Source organism: Gambusia affinis, linkage group LG07 (assembly GCF_019740435.1).
Source record: "Gambusia affinis linkage group LG07, SWU_Gaff_1.0, whole genome shotgun sequence".
In the NCBI taxonomy this organism is placed as follows: Eukaryota; Metazoa; Chordata; class Actinopteri; order Cyprinodontiformes; family Poeciliidae; genus Gambusia; species Gambusia affinis.
The window spans coordinates 9,662,233-9,687,413 of NC_057874.1; the positions used below are offsets into that span (position 1 = coordinate 9,662,233).

The window sequence follows — 25,181 nt, forward strand, 5'->3', positions numbered from 1 at the left end:
TCCACGTCATGTTATGTTGTGCAATACTTTGAATACTTTGTTGGGTCAAAACTTTGTAGATTGTTTCTCTTTTTATCGTATCCACACTTAAAGTGCATTTTTAGTGGTCAAGATGCTGAAGCTTGGTGGTGAGGACAGTATTAGTAAATATTGTGTAGCCCTAGTCAATCACATAAACCCTGAGAAAAACACTTTGAAGTTTGCAGGTGTAATATTAGAAAATATATTTTTATAAAAATCAATGTCTGCAACACTTCTTAAATATTCCGGCATTTAAAATGCTAAGATGCGGTTTTTTTTTTTGGCCTCCTCCTGCAGGTGTGGGACCAATCGTCCGTCTAAGAATCAGCGGAGCCACGCGCCCATCATGGAAGGAGAAACTCGTCTTTTTCAAAGAAACAGTGAGAACGTTGCAGACTCGTCTTGAAACACTGCCTATACTTAAGTACCTACACAGAAAACCAACCGCAGCTGTCGGATACTAAAGATAGTATTAGAGGAAAATAAAGGGATGTCCTTCAGATTAGGCTATATTTTCAATGAAGAACAAAATGTCATACTGGCCACATAAACCTGGTTTTTATGAAGTTTCTAGCACATGTTAATAATTTGCAAAGAAAAGGCTAAGATGTGGGTTTTCACGTCAAGACTGGACTTGGTTGGTTTTGCTACTTTCAGATTTACCTTCACATGCTGCTTACTACGACATAAGCACAGTGTTAGAAACCCAACCTTAAAGTCATTCGCAGCCACCACTGATGAATGGTTTAAGCTGGTTAAAATCAGCATCATTAAATCCGGCTCCGCTCCTCCTCAAGCTCCTTAACTACAGATCGAGGCAGACGTGTAGCATGGCCTCCTCCGGGCTTCAGCCTCCACACACGATCGGCTAATTGCAACCACCTTCTGCTGGTCATCTGTCCACGCCTGACAGGCCGTGGCCGCAAAGCAGACAGAGAAAAAGTTCAGTGTCGCCCTGGTTCTCCGTTTGCCTTCCCGACAGGTTAACACTAAAAAAAAAAAGAAAAGAAAAAAAAGCACTACCCGCAGCCCGCACCCCCAGCAGCGATGGAGCAGTACCTTTCTAATCCTTCAGAACACAATCTGAGTGTAAATAGGTGAGACATAATTTTATATATATATTCTGAGAGGGAATTTCAAGGCTGGAAAAGCCGTGTCTATTTTTGTTAAAGAACAAAGTGATAAAATAGTCCTCTTGAATGTCCGATGAGTATTCTTTTAACGCGTCCTAATTATCAAGTGAGTGATTGTATCTGGATCTGACTTGTGTATGCACTTCCATCTGTCAAAAAGGGGGAAAAAAAAACCTCAGTACTGAATCATATATGAAGGAAAAAAAGAAAAAAGAAAAGAAGAAACAATCATGTTTAGAGTTTAAAACATTAGTACCTGAGCATTTCTTTTTGTACAGTGTTCTTACTGTTGTATATAAATTGAAAATGTTCAAAGTGAAGATGAAAAAGATATTTTTGTTTTGTTTTTCTTTTTTTCTTTTCTCTCCCGATTCGTAAATGGCATGGATACGTATATCTGAAACGAAACGGAGTGTTGTCTTCTGCTTCTGCCTCATCGAGTTCCACAATCTTACAAAGCACGTAAATATTAACTACCTTGTGTGAACTCTCTGCTCAGTGAAGTCATGTGACGATGACTAAATCCTAGCCTTTTATATGTTATTATTTTACGAGTTGACACATCCACTTCATTCAGGAGATTAGTAAAATTATCCATCCACGTTGATTCGAAAGACAAATTTATTTCTGAGCTTCGGTTTTCGGTCATGGTTCTTGAATGTAAGCAGATGAGATACCTCACTTTAACCTGCCCAGTTTTTTTTTTTTTTTTTTTTTTTTTTTTATTCTCAGCCGTAAGGCGCTCAGTTCAAAGTTATTTCTGGAATTTTTAAACTCCTTTATAAACTTAAAAACGCTTCCTGAATGTATTAAAAGTCAAGAAGATGGAGCTGATTTTACCAGTGTTCAACACAATGCAACAGATTGCACACATTTTCAGCTGGTCTCTGTAGGACTCTGTTCAAAAGGGTTGCCCACATTTTTAAATTTTTATTTTTCTAATTCATCGTCCTTATGCTTTACATATTCCGGATCATAATGCTCTTATGCTGGATACGATGTTGATGTCTGCAAACAAATGTTTAATTAGCATTTCCTGTAGAGATTTTGTCACAGAATATTAAATATTATAACCATTGTCTTTCACTTATGGTTTGTATTGTTGTTTTTTGTGTTTTTGCTGTCATAAATTGCCGGAAAACAACTTGGCCCTTCTCCTCTACAGTCATACTACAAACCTAAAGTTTGGAAACAGATTTATACAAAAATGTCAAACTTTGATTTGTTTATTTAGGCTGAAAATAACTTTTAGTCTGTAGTGTGCTTGTGTAAATTAGTTTATTGCAGTAATTTGTTCAAAAAAGCAAACTCTTAATAACACTCAAACACACATCATTCTTTAATGTTAATCAGTTTTTTCAGAAAATTTGAATAAAAGAATGTCTAATACATTAAAGTTATGGCGTACTCAGTCCTGAGGAACTTGAATGTTGGATGTTGTTCTAGCTTGACAGTCTTTACCAACGTCCACAACAAGGGTTGCCCACAGAAGGTCACGGTTATCGAAGGTGGACAGTGTACTGTTTCCAGGTATATTAATGAAAAGTTGAGAGGAAAGACAAAAATACATTAGAGAAGAATACACAACAGGGATGACTTTTGTGCACGTTATCCCTCCTAGAACTTGCTTGAGCTTCAAAGTGAGTTCAGCTACCCACCAGGAAAGTTAAGAACAGTGACAAGTTTTTTTAGGGTTCATGTTTCATTTTCCAGCACAACTTGGCGCCTCGATTGGCCAGCAAACTTTGACGCATCCACTGATGTTGACACATTGCAGAACCACAGGATGTCTGTCTCCATGCTAACCTGCACTGACGCAACAATATTTCCAAATCTATACAGTAAGGAAATACTTTATAGTAGGTTCAAATTAGCTTGAAATATGTCATTCTATATAAATCTGACTTTCACTTTTTTTTTAATTAACATGAAAATGTACTTTTCAATGATATTTAGATTTATCTATGCGTTTCTAAAGAAGACCAAAGTGTCTTGAGCAGGAGCCGTTTTTCCTCTTCACTTCTGGCTTCCTGACTCTTGAAGACAGCCAGTGAAAAGGCCATTTTGTCCAGGGCCATTGTGCTCCAGAGGCTGCTCTATTTTTAGGTGTTCAGCATTCAGTCGATGTGACAATGGCTTGCCATTTCAACCCCGGTAGCTGCAGCGGCTGCCCGGATCCAAGAGGGTACAGAAGGAAAGTTTTAACAACCCCGTGTGTCTCTTTGGTTAACAATAACTTGTCTAAATCCGACCTCCTTGCATGCGCCACGCCGTGAGATGATGCCGCTTGGCAGCTGCTAGGAGGTTCATCCACACAAGCGTGTACGCGACAGTGAGAGGCCCGAGTGCGTGAAGGCCTTTCAGCGCCTCGCTTTATATAGACGAAACACCTGTGGCCTAACCTCCTAACCCCGGCCCGCTTAGCTCATTTTCACACACTGACGCTTTTCTTGACCGGCGGAGCCTCAAGTGACACCGGATGACTTGTTAATGATGCATTGAGATGTGGCACATTGTAAGGACGGGTTCAGTGTCGCACTTTAGTATGTCGCGCCTGCTGCCAATGACATCCTCAAAGCTTTCTTTCAAATGCTCTGCTATGCTAACAACACTGCTCCTTAGATGAAGATTGGCCTCCCCGTAAGACATCCGATAATATTTCTTTTGAGTATATCATTCAGTATTTTTCTTATTGCTTTTTGCTCTTTAATGGTGTGTTAAATAGATGCTTTTCATTGGGCATCTTTGTCATTTTGACTTGCTCTATGACTACTTCAGGGTCAAAATGTGATGGTTTATGCCAGGATACACCGGCCATTCATCTTTTCACCATAGTTGGTACATTTTCTGATGTCATCAACCCAAATAATCACAAAATGACTTTACAATTAGAAAAACTGTAAAATTTTTATTGTGATTAAAAAAAAAAACAACTACTACCTTGCTGTGTTTTTACAGTATTTTTGGAAATGAAAACAAAATGCACCACTCAATGGGTTCTTTAATGACTGAATCACAGCAGCTGCATTCAGGTTGTAGTAAGCACAATGTGTCACTATTTACATGACTGTGTTAGGGGAGAAAGGTAAGCCAACACCAGTGATGTGAAGAAGCTGGTGTGAAATGTGAGCAAGTTTGGCTCTAACTCAGTCCTGACAGCTCACTAAATTACATGTAATGACCTGGTGAATCTCATCCCTTTGTCCAAAGGGAACAAAAATGATTGGTGCTTGTAACAGTCTATCAAATTAAGAGTTCATTATGATGTTGGTGAGAGTTCCTGACTTCATAGGGCTATTTAAGCCTTCATCAGGCTGAAAGTTGTCAGAGCTTTAATAAGTGTAAATCCTTGAAGCGTAGATTCTCAGATGAATTTGGCTTTGAACCTTCTTCCCCCAACATCTAGGAATCCAGCTCAGTATTTTCTGACACATTGTCCAAACTAATGAGCTTTTTGAAAAAAAAAAAGATTATTCAAGACAAGCTCTTAAAGTTGATGCCGTAGAGTAGAAACATTTCAAAAGCTCTGTTTAAAAATCAGATCATCTCATGCAGCAAAACGAGCGCGTCACCGTCTTATCTACAGCAGAAAACAAAGCGGGTGAAACGAGTAAATGTAGCGGCGCCGCGCTTTAACAATTTGAGGGAGAAGTCTAGTCCCAGCAGTTTTGTTTTAATTTTAAGTCTCAGACCTGTGGCACAACTCTTCACTTTGCGTATTAAGAAGACATTTTGGTGTCAATTGCTTACAGATGTAGACAAGCAAATGTACTGTGACATAGTGCTAATAAATACCAAGAACTAAAACGATCTCCATCTTTATCAGAACCTTCTCAAGAACTCCCAGTAAGACATTTAGAGGACTGCAGTGGACCAGTAATAAGGTCTGATAGATCTGTGGTAGGAATTTGAATCTGGCAGCGACATCAATATTCCCATATTACCTGTTGTTCAAGAGTCAGGGGGATTTGTAGGCTAGTTGCTAAACACAACACATCTCTCAGCATTTCACTCTTCATTCAGTTCAGCAACATGTTGAATACTGGATTTTCTATAATATTTATTATTTCACCATTACTATCAGTAAGTCATTGTAGGTTGGCAGTAAGTGTCTGGTAGTTATTTTTGGTTTGATCGGGGTTTCTGATTGCTACAAACAAGGATTTGAACCAAAATATATAAAAATAGGAAATATAATGATTTTAATTAAATATATACAAGTTGATTTTTAGATGAATTTTATACACACACACACATGTGTGTAAATGACGCTTGATTATGTGTGTGTGTAGTTAGATAAAAAATATCTAACTACAACAAATACACTTATGCAATAGCAATGAAAATGTGCTACTGGTATTCGGTCTTAAATCCACTGACTCGGACAAATGAGGCAAAATTACAGGTTGAACTATAAAAACCCGATTCTTGTCAGGGAGTCAAATGTTGTTAATCAACCTTTCATGCATGAATTATGATTCTTTGACAGCATTTTCTTTTATTTTCTTAAAGCATAAAAAAAGTAAGTATACTGTATATATATATATATATATTTTTTTTTTTTTTATTTTTTTTTTTTCAGGTGATCATTTGTAAAATTCTCCAAATACAAAGTTATTTGAAAAATACATCAGTAGTATTGTTCTTTAGGGGTTATCTGATGTCGCAATATTTTTTATTTATTTTTTTACCTGCAAGAGTCGTCTACAGTAGGAGGGACGGGATCGGTTGGCATGCTTTTTTTTGTCTGTCGGCCAAATTGGATTTAACAAAAACGTTTTCTTGCATTTGCAGCTGATGGCCAGGAGTTGATAGTGTATTTTATGATGCATTACTGTCCACTTCAGTGGTCTGTGAGCATTTATAACATAAAAATCCACAAGAAGCACAAGAAAATGGCTTTTAGACAGCTGTCCATGAAAGGGTTAAAATAATATTGCCGACTTATTTTTTTATACACTCGGTGTCTCCGTTTGCTGTAATTTATGCAGAAAGACACTGAGCCGCATCATAGACGCTACAGCAGGTTTTATCCTATTAAACTTTTAAATATCACATTTTCAGACCGAGAAAATGATCAAGCGCGTTAACCTTCGGCCTGCTCTTGTTGTTCTAGACTGGTTCCTCCAACCTCTTTGTCCTGTGTCCATCTGGACGACAGAGAGAGATGCCAGTCGTGTTAGCCTGTGTTTTCCCTCTGAGAGCCCGCAGGACTATAAGTGTTGTATAAAGCGTCATTTACCTGTCACTTCCTAAAGAGGACATAGTTTATAAATATCATCCAGTGGAGCTGTGGCTCGGGCACTACAAAAAGGCCACCCACAATCGCCCCCATTGTTCACTGGCATCATTGTCTGTCTGACATCCCAGCTGCTCAGCCATGGTAAGTCGGCATGTGTGACATGTTTGTTACTGTAAGGACAGGTGTGTTTATTTGGCTTTCTTTATTTGGAGATGCTGCTGTCAGAGTGGACGGCTGATGGCAAAGAACTCTGTAATATTGTGGAATAAGTTTTGTCCTTTCACTCATAATCTTTGCCGGCTATCAAGTGGAAGTGCGTAAAATGTGCTTGTTACATCCTTAAAGTGATCTTCTAAGGACACTTTTGAGCTGATTAAAGTGCTGTATTTTAAAAGCATCTAGTTTCTGCTTTTTCTTTATTTGTGCCAAAAGGCCCCCAAGAAAGCCAAGAAGAGGGCGGCGGAGGGAGCCAACTCCAATGTGTTCTCCATGTTCGAACAGGCCCAGATCCAGGAATTCAAAGAGGTGAGCGCTGCTCAGAATGACTCCTTCCCCTTTAAAACCCAAACGTCTCTGCACAGCCTGAACGCAGTTCACACACACCCGGGGCTCCAGCTACTTTCCCTCCTTGTCTCTCCATTTGTATTGTTCACGGCCTCAGTATGCCCACCTGTCTATTTTCATGCCTCGGGCTTGGCAACAGCGGCGCACGCGGTATGTTGGTATGAAGGTCGGCGGTGCCCAAACATTCAGACTGTCATCAGCGATTAGGCCGCAGATGAACGGCTGCGCGTGCCCCGGATGCCGCACGCAATCCAGAGTGGGCTTACAAGTTATAAATACTTAAGTCCTCATCTGTGAATGCAGTTCAGAAAAAAGAAAACGCATTTAAATTCAGAGTTTAAGCATTACTGTTGCAGAGACGGAATTGAAGCAATCGCTTTTTCAAACTAAAGTCATGAAGCTTTCTCTCTGCTCTGATCTCAGGCCTTCACAATCATGGACCAGAACAGAGACGGCTTCATTGACAAGAACGATCTGAGGGACACCTTCGCTGCTCTTGGTATGTCGACATGAATATTCAGGGATCACAGGAACATTAGTCTTTAAGTGCTGACGATCCGTCTGCTCATCATGTAGTGTGTTTGCTCCCAAAGGACGTCTGAATGTGAAACAGGAAGAGATCGACGACATGCTCAAAGAGGCTCCTGGTCCCATCAACTTCACAGTCTTCCTCACAATGTTTGGTGAGAAGCTGAAAGGTAAGAACGTAAACGAGTGGCTAAACTACTCCAAGTTATCATTCTGTGTTAAATTTGTGCTGCAGAAGTGAGACGGAAACCATTTCCAGTCAGAGTAATTCTGATATAAAAGTAAAGCGGCGTTTTAAAGAAAGGGACCAGTGACACATCTAGAAACGCATTCTGTTGCTTTTGAAGATTTTGCCAACTGCAGTCAGAGCAGAGGATGTTAACATCTCCAGATCCAGGCTTCAGAATAACACCACATGCATAAAGCTGATCCTGTTCACACTGTAGGCTCCAAAGTGGACCATCATGTTGAAAAACAAACCCGACTTTACTGCAAAGTTACTCCTTCAGGATCTTTTATGAATGAAGAAACTACATTTTTGGCATCACACAAAAACAAAATTGCTTCATTGATTGACGGCTTTGGTTCAGGAGTCTAATAATCGTAGGAAGAAAACTTGAGCAGCGGTGCCGTCCTTGACATCAGGATCCGCTGTTTATACTTACAGATATTGTTATTTTTCCACCTTTTCGACACCACTGACATTGCTTCGCTGCTTCAGTTAAAAACCCCACAATCCTGCACAGCATGGCCAACCCTGGAACACATAAACTGCAACTAGATGGAAATTAACGTCTGCTATTAATATTAGTCCAGTATTAGCAATATGTAAAAAAAAAATACAAATAAAAAATGTACCAACATCAGCCGAAACAGATGTTCATGCTGACACTTCATGAATCTTATGGCAGTGAAATAGAAGCTCATTTCAGACATACTGACCTACTTCTCTAACTGTAGGAAGAGCAACTTAATAACCATTAAAGGTAAGTGTGTTTGAAGAGTGGTGATGGCTGCTTTCATGACTCCAGGCGCGGATCCAGAGGAGACCATCCTCAACGCGTTTAAAGTCTTCGACCCCGAGGGAAAAGGCATACTGAAGAAAGACTAGTAAGTGTCAGGAGGACGTACTCCTAACTCCACGAGTTTGCAATTTGCAAATTCATTGAAAGCAACGCTGCGTTCGCTTCCTCTCACCGTTTATGACACTCTGGCTGCAGTAGTTCATCCCACTTCACAATGAGTGTCGATCTGAAGAGTTTTTTTTTTTTTTTTCCCCCAGCGTGACACAGATGTTAACCACACAGGCCGACCGATTCTCCTCTGAAGAGGTACATTATTGCTGATTACTGGGTGCGAGTGGGTGACTGACAAAGAATGAACGTCATTATGACGGTCACGCGTGTCCACGTCAGGCCCGTTCTCTTCCAGAATAATGGGGGGAAAAAAGAAATAAAAATCAAGAAATGGTGGTGAATCATCCCAGCTTTTGATGCGTATTGAGTGATGAGGCGTTCTCGTGTGTTTCGTTGGTTAGATGGAGCAGATGTTTGCCGCCTTCCCCCCTGATGTGGCTGGAAACCTGGACTACAAGAACCTGGTGCACATCATTACTCACGGAGAGGAAAAAGACCAAGAGTGAACCTTTTTCATCATGTTTTTTTGTTTTTTTTTTCAGTAATTCTTTAGGCTAAAAGTGAGAACTGCAAGCTTTTCGCCTATATTGGCTTTATTCTTTCTGTACAGTCAGATTAAAAAAATCGATGCTTCCAAAATATTTTCCTCAAAACAAAAACAAATACAGACAGCTAAGAGTTTAACTGCAATAAGATATTTTTGTTCTGTCTTATTATTTCCGGTATATTTTTGAGACTAATTCATATTTTTATCCTAATTTTGTAGACCAAAAGCTACCATTGTCTGTTTTACAGGGTCTTCGAATTTATTCGCGTCCCTTGAGCTTTTCCACTGTTTGCCATGTTCCCACTACAAACGTCAGTTTTATTGGCACACCGACACAATCGTGATTAACAGTGCAAACAGGAGGAAAATGATTTTCAAAGTTTTTTTTTTAGTTTTTGTGTTTTTTTTCCAAATAAAAATCTGAAAAGTGTGTCATGCATTTCACCCTTTACTTTGATGCCCCTGAGTGCAAACAGTTTCCTTCAGACGCCTCCTAATGAGTTAGCTTGAACATGCCAACCCCTCTGTGGCGAATGGTAGTGGCAGCATCATGCAGTAGAGATGCTTTTTCCTGAGCAGGGAAAAGAATGGCACTAATTACCAAAGATTAATGATGTTTGTTGTAACTTGGGGACCATTTTAAGGGGTGTGCATACTTTTGCAAAGCACTAAATGAAGTGTATGCGTGTAAAAAAATAAACATACTCAAACACAGCTACCAGCCTGTGTTAGTAACATCTGTGCTTCATAAATAACTACACCAGAAGCTCCTGTTAGTGACGGATTTCGAGGTGAACTTGGGAATAGCAGCTTTTCCGTTCATCTTAAATCCCAGAGAGCTGAATCCAGAGACCACACTTGAAATTAGAGATGTACAGTGTGGAAATATACTGCATAGTGGAATACGTGACTGCTGAAACACAAGACTTTACTCACCCAAAGGCCTGTTGTTATTTTGGAGTTGAGCTGCTGTGACGACTCTAAGCTCACGAATGGATGACGCCGTCTTCATCTGTCTCACTTGTCAGACCTACTGCATTGTTGTGAAATCTCTGGCTGTTCCGGCTGAAGTGGATGGTGAAGGAGCCTCAGGCACCAAGCTCTTTTGGCGATGGATGAGGGTTTAGATCACATTTTGTGTTTAAACGTTGGACATTCTGCAGAGAAAGGGAGAGGAAAAAAAACAACACATTTTCATACTCAGATTAAAGCATGGACGCCTTGGATGGCTCTGAGGCTAAATCGGGTCTGCTTCTGCTTTGTGTAAAGTCACATGGTACTGGACTTGATACGAGCGTCTGTGGGTTTCTGGCAGGACAAGAAATGTCCGTTTTTATTAATAATTCAAAACTCTTCACGGATTAGTGCACGCTAGTAAATAAAGCTCCTTGGGATCCACTCGGTTAGAAATGCAATTCCTATATATTTTCAGACTGAACAGCAGGACAAATCCAAAACGGGAAGCACAAATAACTTATGCTGATTAAATGGCGGCTGACGGCAGGCGCTAACTAATACACAGAAACACAATGGGCACGGCTCCGAAGTCAACACACACAAAAAATCTTGGAATAAAATGTTACATGATGCATTTTCAATTTACTTACTGGAAGAAAAAGACTTAAAACATTTACCAAAGTAAGTAAATGTTACTTATACCTTTCTCAGATAAGTCACAAAATGTTTCACGAATAGAGTTTGACCATTATTTAAGAGGCAAGTAGCAAAATAGATGTAGATGTTCAAAACAGATGTTCATCTGTGTACTTATAATGTGCACAGATGTACATTATAAGCAGAATAATGTACAAATGTGGTCAAAAATCCCCTCATGCCTTAGGAAAATATCAATAAACAAACCACATTTCATTTCATATCATTTCAATGGTGTCATACCATTGAAATGATATGACACCAACAAGTGGGAACATAAAACGGAGAACATCAAAATACTTTGATATCTAATTAAATGTATCAAATAACTTGTAGCAACCATATTAAACCTGTGAACATAACTGTCTACATTAATTAAATATACAATACTACAAAAACCGCTTCTCGGAATAACCCTTATTTACTGTGCTGATGGGGCAACTAGAGGTTCGTCTTGACATCTAATGCAGTCCCTAAGTGGATTTAGAGTTCATCCATGAGATCTAATGGATGGGTTTTTTGTTAGAAGCTTCTCTTTGTGCAGAGTGAGTCTATTTAATGGCAGCTTGTTGGAGTTACCCAGAAAACATTTTTACCACATTTCAACTGCTGCGAATGAGGAACCTTTGCATGCGGTCGTTTTGCTTGAGACTCTAGTTAGTAATTAGTTAAAATAGATGGTTCAATGAGACAGAATTTGAAAGCACGTCCAGCATCTTTTCAGTTTGATTTTGCTTCACACTTCTTGCAAAGAAAGTTGCTTCCATTCTTTCTTATTTTAATCAATTACATGTTTCCAAGCATAAAACACCCGGTAAGGCATGGCGTGATTATTTTACAACTACTGCACTGCCATCTTCTGGCTACATGCAGTAGTGCATTACTCCTGTGGAAGCGCAAAAGTCCTGCTGTTCTCTCTTCACTTGGATTGCTTCGCTTAATTATTAATGATTAATAAATACTGTTTACACAGTATCAAAGAGGACACTCGTGCACATGGTCACTTTTGGGTTGTGGTTTCAATCTATGTCTAAATCTAGAGATGTGATCCATTCAAAAATCAAAATAAAACTTGTTAACTTCACAGCTATTTATTCAACTGGTATTTTGTTCAATGTACAGACCTTTACCAGCACAGAAGAAACTGTCAAAACAGAAACGGTGTTTATTTACTTACAAATTTGAATGTGCAAAAAAACAACAACAAAAAAACAAAAACAAAAAAAAAACACATTTCAACTTTTTGCCTAGAAATATGTCAGAAAGCTACACTACACAGTATTCTCTGTAACTTTTAGTTGCCGCCTCTACATCCCCTTGAGCATAGGCTGAGGGAAGACCCAGATTCATTGCTTTAAGACGTAATTGAAGGTTATGCTGAGTTTCCTTTCTCAAGTACATCTTCTCATCAAAAGAAATAGATCATGAATTATTGGGTTTCGCCAACTATTTAAAAAATTCGGGGTGGGGAGTTTCAGCTTACTTCAAGAAGCAGACGTTCAAAATCTGGGTTACCTTTTATGCAGGAGTAGCTTATGGAGTTTGTTCTCTCAAACATCATTAATAGTCGACTCCCTGAATCTGTTCTGCATCTCCAAGCCTCTCATATTCCACATACCTTAGTTCAAATAGTCTGAATTTCTTTCTCATTTTAGTTGAAAATACATTAAATTATACCTGCACAAGCCCCCTCAACCAAAAGATGAGTTGTTATATATTTGCTCATTTAGAAACTTCTCAAAAGGGAAGTGCAGACAAGGAAGATTAGGGTTGGAAATTGAACCGATTGAAACCTCAAGGGACATTTCTGGTCCCATATCTCTAACTCAACAACTTAGAAATGTCAACTCTTGATTAAAGATGCAGCAAATGTGTAAAAATGAATGTGCACTGATCAGGTGAGATAAAAACTTAACTTTATGGACCACATTGAAAATACTATCTGGGCAAAACTAGCACTACATAAATCACCTTGCTGTGAAACAAGGAAATGATTTTCTTCTGCGAGGAAAGAATAACTGGGAAGATGCTAAGGTAAATACCAATGTCAGTACAACAATAGTAGGGTGCTGAAATGGTCCAGTCGAAGTCCAGACCAAAATCAAACAGAATCTGTTGCAAAACTCAACAGCTCATATTTCACATAATGCTCTTCAACCAGCCTGACTGAACCTGAATTATACTGTGGAGGATCTTGAGGAAAAATAGTGTCTTTGAAAAACTCCAATGACTCTCAGCTGTGCACCAAAAGGTGGCTTTACAAACTTCTGTTTACGACATTAGCATGAAACTGCTAAACTCAGTATCCGCTGCCTTTCACCTGATAATTAGACAATATCTTGAGCTTATCACATAAAAATATCGTTAAAATATACCGACGTTTGTGATTAAACATGATGAAATGTGAAACCCCCATGAATGATGGATAACAAGCACCGCATAACTCACTCTCGAGGTGAGTACCTCTCTGCGCCCCTAGATGCCGCTGTCCCCCCTGCGTTGTGACTGCAAGAGCAGCAGGGGGGCTGGATGTGGACTGTAGAGGACTCCTGCGGTGTGTGTGGAGGGGGGTGCAGTCGGTTGTGTGTGTGTGCGTGTGTGTGCGCGTGTGTGTGTGTGTTTGAGTCTGTTGGAGGCTCGTCGAGCAGCAGCAGCAGCAGGAGGAGGAGCAAGAGGACTTGAAAACTTCACTGCGTCCAGCTGGAGAAATTTTCATCCGGGGAGATTTCTGCGTCCGTCGGAGCCGAGTCGGCACCTTTGTAGTCCAGCTGTGTCCGTCAGAGAGAGGGACCGGTCCGGTTCTCATCGCTGGAACCATTTCCGGCGTCCAACATGGATGATTTAGGTAAGTTGTTTCGGCGAGAAGGCAACATTAAAGCAGCGCGTGCGCCTACGTGGGCAAATTGGCACAATGCTGAGAATATTGGGGCTTTTTTTAACCCTCGGGAAGTCTGCTAACGAGGTTGTTGTCGCATTCATTGGTCCTGCTGGGTTGAATTAAAGCAGCGCAGGCAGACAGGAGAAAGCAGAACGGGTGGATACCAGGTTTCTGGTAATTAACTATACGGTGTTAATAAGCTGAAAGGTTTGTGGGGATACTAGTGGCCGTGCTGCATTGGTGGTGGTGCTGTGGAAAGTTAATATGTTAGTCTGGTGTTGGGTTTCCTCAACTTATTTATCCTCAGACCAACATGTGATATAATCATTCTAATAGGAGAGTAACCCGATAAGTCATGGTGTTTGTCCTGATAGAAATCCGGGCTGCTGGTTGGATAACGTTGATTTCTGCTGAAGATGTTGTTGTGAGCAGACAGATGAACCCAGGCGAGCTCAGTACGTCGCACACTTTGTTGCAGCTTTAAATGCAAACCCTAAGGGGACAGGTTGCGGCTCAGCGGAATGCTCCATCATCCATCTCTCTTCCCCTTTTTGCTGTCACTTATCTTCTTGCTGTACTTTGACAAAACATATTTCTCAAATAAGACTCACTGTTTCATTTTCATTTACACTCCTACCACGTATGCAATACCTTGTGAATGTTAACACCATTTAAACTTATTTTCACATTTTGTCTGGTTACAAAGACACACTTCCATGTATTTTGGGGGCAGGAGAGAGGTTACATCTAAAAGTGTGGCGAGGGCTTTAGTTGAGTCCCTCAGTTTGTGCATGTTTCGTTTTGCAGTTGACCTTTATTTAGCTCCAGTCATCTTCCCATCAACTCTGAACTGCTTCCCTGTCCAAATTGAAGAAAAATGATCCCCCTATCATGATGCCACCATCACCGTGTTTCACTAAGGGGAAGGCGTTTCTGTTTCTATTTTTCGTTTAGGCCACATCTAGGATTTTGCGTGTAGGTCAGAAAGTTCTGTTAATTTTTTTTATATAGTTATCAGAGTAACTCAGGCTGACAACATTTGCAGCCCACACTCCCACCTACTATCACTTTGTCATTTTACAACCAGCTGTGAAGTAGGTGGTTATAAAGTGACACAATGACAAATTTTTCCAAATACGTTTGCAAACCAGGCCTACTGTGTAAGTGTTCATTTAAAAACCTGAACCATCCTACACACAGTTCCCCTCGTCACTGGAACAGTTTTTGCCCCCTGGTGACTGGTAGGATAAGTTTAGCAGGACATCCGTGAAACGCATTTCAGGACTCGAGTTCCTGTGCTAAAAAAACACCCGAATGCGTTTGTGAAGTCAAAGATGATGAATGTGTCGCAAAAGCTGTCCAAGAAATGCTATGCTCCCCCACACCACCCCCACTGTGAGCAGAAGGTGGAGTTTCTATTAAACAACAGACACTTGTGTTAAAGAGAGAGTTCAGGAGTTTTAAAATGAGGCTCTATTGAAAGATTGGCATTAAATGTCTTACCTGGAGTCAATAACTCCAACGGCTTTGTCATTTGGCATAAAAACAAATTAGTTGAAGCTAATAGCTAGACTGAGAGAAGCTGAAGTGGTCTTCTACCATTTTAAAATGACTCGGATCTAAAAGAAAATCAATAGCTTTTACTTTTTATATGTAAATATAAACTTATGAACCGTTAGATCATTGTCACTTGCTTGGACAGCAACTTACAGAGAAGCTTGATTATCTAAACAGGAAATGAAGGTAGGATTCTGGGGTTTTACCAACGGCGCTGCTTTGTGAAACACATTTGTGGTCTGAGTAACCATCTAATAAAAATAAGTTAGGCTGTGGTGGAAAACATCAGAAAGTTTCTTTTAGTTTTTGTTTTGTTTTTTTCTTTTTTTTTCCACTGGCCCATCAATAATTAAAAAAACATCTAAATTAAGAAAAATAAAGGCTCTCATGAAAGTGTATATGATTAATATCCCATAATATAGTATAATATCCCATAAATATTAAAATTTTCCATTTCAGTGGTGGGTGTTTTTCTTTTAAATTAAATTAAAGCGGCTAATAATATCTTAACTGTCTTTATTAGTCTGGTTTTGGTCACGCTACCAATTAGCCTTAGCCTCCACCTTATCGAGCTAGATGTTAGCCTTAGCTAACACCTTGTCGAGCTGGATGTTAGCCTTAGCCAACACCTTATCGAGCTAGATGTTAGCCTTAGCCTCCACCTTATCGAGCTAGATGTTAGCCTTAGCTAATACCTTATCAAGCTAGATGTTAGCCTTAGATAATACCTTATCAAGCTAGATGTTAGCCTTAGCTAATACCTTATCGAGCTAGATGTTAACCTTAGCCTCCACCTTATCAAGCTGGGTGTTAGCCTTAACTAACACCTTATCGAGCTAGATGTTAGCCTTAGCTAACACCTTATCGAGCTAGATGTTAGCCTTAGCTAACACCTTATCAAGCTAGATGTTAACCTTAGCCTCAACCTTATCGAGCTAGATGTTAGCCTTAGCTAACACCTTATCGAGCTAGATGTTAGCCTTAGCTAACACCTTATCGAGCTAGATGTTAGCCTTAGCTAACACCTTATCGAGCTAAATGTTAGCCTTAGCCTCCACCTTATCGAGCTAGATGTTAGCCTTTGCCTCCACCTTATCGAGCTAGATGTTAGCCTTAGCTAATACCTTATCAAGCTAGATGTTAACCTTAGCCTCAACCTTATCGAGCTAGATGTTAGCCTTAGCTAACACCTTATCGAGCTAGATGTTAGCCTTAGCTAATACCTTATCAAGCTAGATGTTAACCTTAGCCTCAACCTTATCGAGCTAGATGTTAGCCTTAGCTAACACCTTATCGAGCTAGATGTTAGCCTTAGCTAACACCTTATCGAGCTAGATGTTAGCCTTAGCTAACACCTTATCGAGCTAGATGTTAGCCTTAGCTAACACTTTTCTAGCATCACGTAAAGATGCTTGAACACTTGAACCTTCTAACAGAACCTCACTTTAGAAACATGACATTTTCCTTCAAGCCAGAGGAAGTGTTTTGGTTTAGAAATTTTAAAGAAATCTCAGTTTTTTTGAGCTAAAACTTATTCCCCTGGTGGATATCTTGTCATGGGTGGGAGTGACAGTGAAGCAGGATCGTTGGCTAGTCTATATCCAGTCAGTACTTATGGGCATCTTCTCGGTTTACAGCTGGTACGGGGCTCTCCTTAAAGTAGCTGCTTCAAAAATATGTGTTACACAACCCAGTGTAATTATCATGTCACAGGGCTGTAAATTCTGTCATCGGTTTAGGAACTGGGCAGAAATGTGGCACACAAACACAGAAGCGTAATCAAGTGGTCCATCATTGCAGTAGTGGGGTCTGTTGGATTATTTTTTGCTTTGTTTAGTTTTTTTTATCTGGTTTGGAGAGTTTGATGAAAGCACATTCACCGTGGAGTGCTGTCATCCACGGTGATGAGGCACCATGGAGATCCAGCAGCACAACCTGCTCCTATTTTTAAACCTATGTCCCTGCGTCTTAAGAGCTGAGCCAGCACCACCTAGAAACCTGCCACCAGGTCTTCCCCAAGCCTGTTCCCCACTTCCCTTCACATTGTCTTCCTACTTCCCATTTCCTCCCAGCAGCTCTCTAATGGAAGTCGAGATTCTTACCCCGAAAGCTCTTTTCCCAGCCTCAGTTTTTTTTTTTTTTTTTTTTTTTGCCGAGCAGAGCAGATCCTACAGGCAGGGTTTTGGGAGAGAATGGATCTCAGCCAACATTTATCCGCCTTTAACGCTACAATGCCTCACCCTCTCTTTTCCCACTCCCCACCATTCCTGTGGTTACGCCGCACAGGAAACCGAAGCCCTGCGATCTATCGACAGTCCAAAGGAGAGATAAGCCTTTATTGTGAGAATCAGATGCAGGCGGATTGAAAAGGGTGCAAGAAAAGCTTTGTTTTAGGTCGCCAGGTGTGCGTTTATCTGCATTTCGCATCGTCCCTGCCGGTTTTTGCTTCTCAGAATCCAAGGCTCGCTCTCAGGCAAACTTTCATTGACCCCCCCTCCTCCTCCGCCCTTTTCTTCTTCTCAGTTATCAGCACCGCCAAGCGCTGCTTCTTGCTTCACCGCTCCGGGCCTGCACTGACAAGACATGAATGTCAACGAGCCCCCCTGAAGTTAACTTTATTTTATTGACTTTGATTGTCTGCGCCTTTTTATTGCTTGCTTTTTATATGTGCCTGCGAATACAGTAGCCTCGTATCTCTCTCTCTCTCTCTCTCTCTGATGCCACTTTGGTGACATCGTGAGCTAAGAGGCTTGTCAGCACAGCAGCTTCAGCGTTAGAAATGTCACTCAAGTTGCGGGAGTGAGGAGAGGAGTTCTTTACCAGAGGAGATCTGGAGTAACCCAGATACTCGGATGGGTCTAAATTTAGTTTGTATTGTTTGCAGGCCGACGGAAACATCAAAAGCGTTTCTTCTTTTGTGTTACACTCGACATCAAACTGAAAGTCGCATCTAGTTTCTGCATGAGGGCATTTTCTTATTTTTAAGTTTTTTCCTACGATACAGATTTGCTTGCATTTGGGTTTTATAGTATCCTGAGTTATCACTGTAGTATTTATCGTTGTTTTATGAATGGTGTGAACTCATGTCTGTCACTGAGGCCGATGGAAGGAGCTCATATGAAGCAATCTGATGCCAGTGTGCTACCATCACCCATCCTGTACTGCAGAGTGAACATGATGCTATGCAATACACAGAGGTACAAGAGGGTTTTTTTTTTTAGCTTTGGTTCCTCTACAGCTGACACTTCTCTTTTGCAGCTAAATAAGCATCAAATTTCTGTACCTTTCTTTGTTTGTTGTGAAGAAATTCTTACAAATGTTTTAAAATTCAGCTTGTGGCCAAATAAGATGACAGCCTATCTTCTAGATTAGTGGTTTCTAAACTTTCCAGCTTCTGATCCACAAAATAAAAATCAAAGGTCATTACTCCAACTCTTGGGTAAGCACACACACTTTATTACAGCTGGATATAAATTGGTGCTAAGCCAATTTATTGATCCGTTTATTTATTTTCAAGTACCCTTCTTAAAAAGATCTTGTACAACATTTCTAATTTGCATATGCTTTCTCATTGTCATTTTTTGCATGTGGATTCATTTCCGAAAAGGGACTTCTAGTTTTTCTTAAATAAACTTTTAATTTTCCTGTTTTAGGACACGTGTTGCTCGTACTTAAATGTGATGTAACCGGTCAGCAGGCGGATGCATTTTACCCTGGAGCAGATCACTGTAGGATGCTGTATTCCCTCAGTAACAACATTCACATTAAAGAGTGTTGTTTTGGCAAAGGAACATTCACTGATTGGAGAAAAGTTTCCCGTTTTTTTTTTTTTGTTTTTTTTGTTTTTTTATCTCTACATGTCAAATTATTGTCATAAAACAGACATTTGACAGAAGCTGGTTATGTTTTTTATTATTATTTCTTTCCAATAAAATTGTAAATTAAGTCTTAAAACTTGGTTTAGCAAAGCACATGAAAATCATTGAAACTGTAAGAAAATGGACGTCATGCAGGGCTAAGCCATTATAGCAGAAACCCTAAAATGAAGATTCTTGTATCTTCAAATACTTGATCTCAAACAAGAAACCTTGAACTTTGTCGCATATTTTTTGGCTCTTTTTATAATATCAAAAGCTGTTGAGACTTGAGGTTCCTTTTTATCATATAAAAACACTGCACTTCTTCTTTGAAGCTAACAGAAACCCGTGAGTCTGCAGCGACTAAGGCCGACGCTGCAGCTCACCGGCCTGCGCTGTGTGATCATTTCTCTGGGCTTAAGACGCATCAGACACACAACGCCAGAGCAGGAGCCAAAGGCCCCAACACAGTATCTCCGTTTGGGTTTGTCCATCTGCTTGACTTGAAAATCAAAATGCTACAGGGCTTTGAAGCATATGGTGTACAGTACACACACGCGCACACACACACACACACACGGTCAGACGCATACGAGCCCAAACTTAAGCACGCTCATGATCACAGACTGCTGGTGTGGACAGACAGCTCCGTTAGAGCAGCTGACTAAGCAGCAGCTCGACGCTCAGCCGACCGTCATGTCATCTCTCATGGGTTCAGTGCTCTGTAAGAGCAGCCAGGGTCGATATTCATGCTGCTTCTTAACTTTATGAAAAAAGGAGGTCTGTGTGTGGGAGGGGAAAAAAATGTCGAAATATATACATATATGTAAAAAAATAAAAATAAAACAACATCTAGGTATGAAGGATATTCATTCCATCCTGAAGGTCTGGTTAGGAATAGATATTTATTGATGTGCAAACATTATTTACACCTCTTCCAACTTTTTGCACCATTAGCCATACAGTCCACAAATGTGGTCAAGAAGAAAACCATTGTTGAGAGGGAAAAAAAGCCAAAACAAGTGAAGGTTGCAATTTGCGACTAGCCAATTAGGGAACATAGCAAACATTGGAATAGAGTGCGCGGGTCTCACAAGGCCAAAATGTAACTTTTTGGTCTGGATTCAAAACTTCGGTGAAAAACTACATGTGGGAATGGAGAGATGTTCACCTTCCCACAAAGTGATATGGCTTAAAAATAAAATCCCTGCTTGCATCACAGCAAATCTGATTTCCGATTTTTATTTATTTTCCTTTCTTCTTAAAAAGAAATAACAAAAGACAGGAAATATTTTCAAAAAAGCTGTCTTTTATTTCAACCTCATCCCTTGTGTGACTTGACCTGAATTCAAAGTCCAAATAAATAGTCAAATACAAATACACGATACACTTTTCAGATTTGTTGTAGCAAAGTTTGAGAATCAAGGATCCGACTTCACAATTATGTGCTGCTTTGTGTCGGCCATTTCCAGAAGCTTTCCAAAGAAGTTCACGTTTGCAATGTGACAAAATGCATAAGGACTGAGTGGCGCTGTACAACAGGGGTTCATGTCCCACTTTTTCTGCTTGTGCCAGCTGAGCCCGGTGACCCCCCGTTCCTTTGGCGGCGTCCCGTCCAGCTAGAAACACGCTTCATGACCTGAAGCGCCCTCAGTAATGTAACGATGTGCTGCAGTGGCAGCCACAGTTCGTTACTGCAAAAGCAACCGCCGTGTAGACCCGACATGATGTGAGCCACGCCAACTTGTGAGTACGCATCACCCAACCCTGACTCCCTAGTGGAAATCCATCCACCTCTGTTGTTGCTCCCTCCAGGCAACCAGAACGTCTCCGTGCAGCTTGTTACCCACGACGAAACGAAGCAAAAACGAGGACACATTTTGCATTGTGCATCTTTGTATGCACTCCGCTGCGTGCCTGGAGCGGTTATCGACCGCCCTCTACCCCGCTGAGCTCAAACGAGCGCCGCTCCCTCCTCGCTTTGTTGTTGGGTTCTCATCTCTTCCAGTCCTGCAGCTGACTGACGGCTCAGTTGATTCGTCGCCGCCGGTCCTCTGGTGCAAGCTGCGGAACGGCCTGCAGACGGTTCTCACCGCAGTGATTGCAGCATTTGATCGGGCTGCGAGGAAACAGCGCTGTGTTCTAACCACTGGTTTTCTGCTTAACTACAATGTATCACAATTACAGCTGCCACACTGTCAGATGGCCTTTTAGATGCACCTGCAGGATTCTTTTTTTTTCTCCCTCAGACTCTCCTCTAATTGGTACGCAAATGTTATTTTTCTCAGCGCTTGCTTGGTTGCTGTGGCTGCAGGCCGAGATGACACATCCCTGCTTTATTTGGAAATGAGCTGCAGCCCAGAAGGTTTCCTCTGGGCTCGTGGCAGCTTTAAACAATCGCTAACACACTGCTCCCGCAGCCCTATTTGGGATATAAAGCTGTCACAAAGCGAGCCTTTGATGAACTGCGAAGCGGAGCGGACGGAGGCAGAGGGGGCGAGACTGAAAGTGAGCGTGCGTTTGCCATTACAGCTGGATCTGCGATCAGATTCTGACTTGCTCAAAGAGACGCGTCACAGAAGCGACTCGCTGGAGTTTATGGCAGCGTCGACGATGCTTCACAGGTTTATATCCTTGGAGAATTGGGAGCTCAAACACTCTCACTTTGGGGCTTTGGCTGAATGATTTTCCAGGGATACAATTTGGCTTTGCGGAGTTTTCAAACCCTTCTTTTCCGCCTTCTTCACTCTGTCTCGGTGCTGCTGGCGGGGAGACAAAGAGTTGCTTGTATTTTGGTGCTGTGACCTATTTCAGGCAGCCCAGAACTGATTAGAAGAACTGCAAATCAATCCGTTTATTCAGCAAAGCATCTGCATTTTGACTGTAGTGCCCTTGCCCCATCTTGAAGAACTAACTCCCTCACTCTAGATGGTAATTTTTCCAAAGAGAATTCTTAACAAGATAAAGATTCACTTCAGTCATTTTCTAGAGCGCTCTGCTCCTCTCAATCTCTCTCAGTGGATTTGGTTTAAAATCTCCACTTAAATAAATACTCTTTGACTTAATGTAGTTCAGAGGAGCTGTTTCTAAGCAAAGCTTGGAGAGCCGAACTAAGAGGAACTCTTTGTACAGTGACAAGTGTTATCCAAAAAACTATTTTCACCCTTTGAAGATTTTTATTTTATTTTTTTTTTTACAATTTGCCCAGAAACCTCAAGGTAGTTTTCACAAGAGATCTTAGTGGATAAGTGAAGTGGAAGGAAAATGACTGATGGTTGATTTTAGTTTTGTTTTAAATTGAATTGAACTAACTTAAATGGGATGGTGCATATTTATGAATCTGCTATGTTGTGTTAAATATACCAGATTTAACCAAAAAAAAACAACAACCACAAAATACAAAAACAGCAGTGACACCATTTCTGTCTTTTTCACCTAGTAAAATTTCCAAAAGACTGAATACAGCACCCTTCACCTCTTTAAATCAGATCAAATCTAGTCAAGCCAGTCACCTACCTTGTTAATAACGTCCATCTTTAATGTTATCTATACTAAAACAGCTGCTTTTGTAAGTTGGTTTATCATAGAAAATCTCCCCAAAATACCCTTATGGTTTATAGTTGTGATGTGAAAAATGTGGAATAGGTGAAAACTGACTGTGTTAAAACTTTTTAAATTACTGTCCTGACTGTACGTCTGGGCAGATTTTGTACAAAAAAGATAAACTTTTGCATATGGGGTTTTTCCCTCTTTTAAATTAATGGAAATTTTAGGGTGAGATTTTACTGCCGTCTTAAAAGTTGGATTTATTTTAAGGCCTTCAACTTGCCCTTCCGCCTATAGGTGAGCTGATGTCGCTGCTTCCATCCCGCCGCGGTTAGCAGCTGCACCACGAGTCAAATTTACTGTACTTTCTCAGGACTGATAAAATCTAGTCCAGTTTCATTTTACTGCGGAGACTCAAAATAATGGAAGGTAAGAAAGAAGCAGAAGAATTAGCAGATTTTACCCTTAAACGTTCTCGTCTGCCAAATATTGGTGAACCGTGGCTTTCTCTCATGCATGATGAAACCCAGAAACGTTAGATTATGCTAGATTAACAATTTAATCTGCAGAACTAGTGGAAAAAAATAACCATTTTCCTTGGCTCAATGTAGCTACTCAGGCAACCAGTATACCACACAAGAGCTTCAGCATCCACAAGCTGTGCATACAGGCCTGTATAAACGTCTGATTGTGGGGAAAGGGAGTGTTGGAAAGCTGAACCTTTTCCTGTTTTCATGACGTGTTACCTGTCCAAAATGGCCGTTGAAGGGTATCAGGTGTAAAAGTACTCATTTTCTAATACAAAGAAGTGTAAAAACCACCATAAATGCATATCAAAACAGTTACATTCAATGCATTTCAGTGTGAAATTTAACAACTCATAGTACTCACGTCAGGTTAAAAATCTTGCAACTCGGACACTAAAAAGGGTTAAAAGGACACTGAAATAAAACATGTGGTCCAAGAAACCTTTGAAAAAGAACAAAAGCAGATCACTAATTAACAGGCTGCTCTTTTCAAAGCTCCCCTGGTTTCCTGTTCAACGCTAGATCAATTTCAAATCCCCTCTGTTCATGCAACAAAGACCTCTGTGAGCAGATATGCCTCCTCACCTCACCAACCTGCAGCTCAGTTCTTCCTGCTGCCTCTGATCCTGTCTGCACGTGTCAGGAGAATTCATCCAGCCACAGCTGTGCTGTCCCTCACACACCCTCTGCATTTGTCCGTTTTCATTAAAACTGTACTATGGAAATCATAATGTGACTAAAATGCTTCATTATTTCTGAACCTAAACCTGTAAGGCTCCCACAGGACACTGGAGTGAAAAGAATAAGTTATGCTTATGACAACATGGTCGAGGTCAAAAATGAATTTGCATTTGCGAAAGCACACTCCTCACCGAGCTAGAGGTGGTGAAGAAACACAGCGGAGATGATGTGTCCCACCCACATCTTTTTTGTTTTTTTTTTGTTTTACTGAATGAATGATCTTCTTGCAGTGTGAGTTGGTAAATATCACTGAGAGAGAAGACGGTTGTATTAGACTTTGTTGTGGTCGGCGTAACAGCCACGGGTGCAAAAGGCTTGTATTTTTTTTACCTTTCACTCAATTTTCCAATCTGTGAGGAGATATAGCAGACTGCTATATCTACTCACAGATATAGCACTCTGTGAGGAGCCAGGAAATATTAGCCTGTCTGACAATTGTAATTATAAGATTTGACTGTCTGACACACTTGATTGTGAATTTCCGTATTACAAGATCCTTTTTCAGCAGGCTTAAGCAATGCTTCTATTTTCTATTAAGGTCGTCGTCATTAGCTGCACTCCATAATCAGGAAGTGCGACGCATTTGCTCTCTGCTTGCTAATAACACATTGTCCCAGTTGAGCAGACATTGACTTTAGAAGATACTCACACCTGATAGCGACCAAGTAAAGTTAAGAGAGTGAGGAAAAAGTGGTTTTCTCACGCAATATAATAGTTGAAAAATGTAACAATTTTAGAGCAATCATGTGTTTTCTTAATGTATTTCCAGCCTTTGTGCACATCTTCCCTCAAACTTATAAAACCACCTTAAACAATTACTCTGTTTCTGTGAATGTGAAACATTTAAACTCTTCATCCATCCTCGGACCCGACTTAAGAGGAAAGGAGATCGGGCTTTTTCTGCTGTTGCTCCTTTTCTATGGAACAATCTACCTTTCCAAATTAGATCTGCCCACAGCCTGGATCATTTTAAATTGCTTCTTAAAACTCATTTTTATTCCTTGGCATTTAATTGAACTAGTGTTTGATACTTTGTTTTATTTATTTGTGTTGTTATCACTCTTGTACAGCACTTTGGTGCAGTTCTATGCCTGTTTTAAAGTGCTATATAAATAAATTTGACATTCATTTGATCTTTGGATTCTTCTGTTTTTTCTATTGTATTTTTTTTTTTTTTTTTTTTTTTTACAGTAGAACTTGAGTGACAGCTGTTTAGAGCTCTTCAGGAATCTGGATGCTGCAATGTTTGTG

At 40.4% G+C, this 25,181-nt stretch overlaps 3 protein-coding genes across 9 annotated transcripts in view; all 3 read left to right on the forward strand.

Annotated features, from left to right (window-relative positions):
* Positions 1 to 2,240, forward strand: part of cita (citron rho-interacting serine/threonine kinase a) — a 44,796-nt gene extending 42,556 nt beyond the window's left edge. For all 5 annotated transcript variants that reach the window (XM_044122892.1, XM_044122894.1, XM_044122891.1 and 2 more), the window contains one exon: positions 319 to 2,240. In XM_044122892.1, the coding sequence (XP_043978827.1) occupies positions 319 to 342 (24 nt within the window). In that variant the 3' untranslated portion in view covers positions 343 to 2,240. The remainder of the gene's footprint in view (positions 1 to 318) is intronic.
* Positions 2,241 to 6,462: 4,222 nt separating this feature from the next.
* Positions 6,463 to 9,257, forward strand: myl2a (myosin, light chain 2a, regulatory, cardiac, slow). The gene is made up of 7 exons (XM_044122896.1): positions 6,463 to 6,537; positions 6,829 to 6,921; positions 7,384 to 7,459; positions 7,554 to 7,658; positions 8,520 to 8,598; positions 8,771 to 8,819; positions 9,026 to 9,257. The coding sequence occupies exons 1-7, from the start codon at positions 6,535 to 6,537 to the stop codon at positions 9,128 to 9,130; spliced, it is 510 nt and encodes a 169-aa protein (XP_043978831.1). The 5' UTR covers positions 6,463 to 6,534; the 3' UTR covers positions 9,131 to 9,257.
* Positions 9,258 to 13,310: 4,053 nt separating this feature from the next.
* Positions 13,311 to 25,181, forward strand: part of LOC122834450 (paxillin-like) — a 36,799-nt gene continuing 24,928 nt past the window's right edge. The window contains exon 1 of one of the 3 annotated variants that reach the window (XM_044122898.1): positions 13,311 to 13,669. In XM_044122898.1, the coding sequence (XP_043978833.1) occupies positions 13,657 to 13,669 (13 nt within the window). In that variant the 5' untranslated portion in view covers positions 13,311 to 13,656. The remainder of the gene's footprint in view (positions 13,670 to 25,181) is intronic. The other 2 variants (XM_044122897.1, XM_044122899.1) reach the window with 2 other exon arrangements.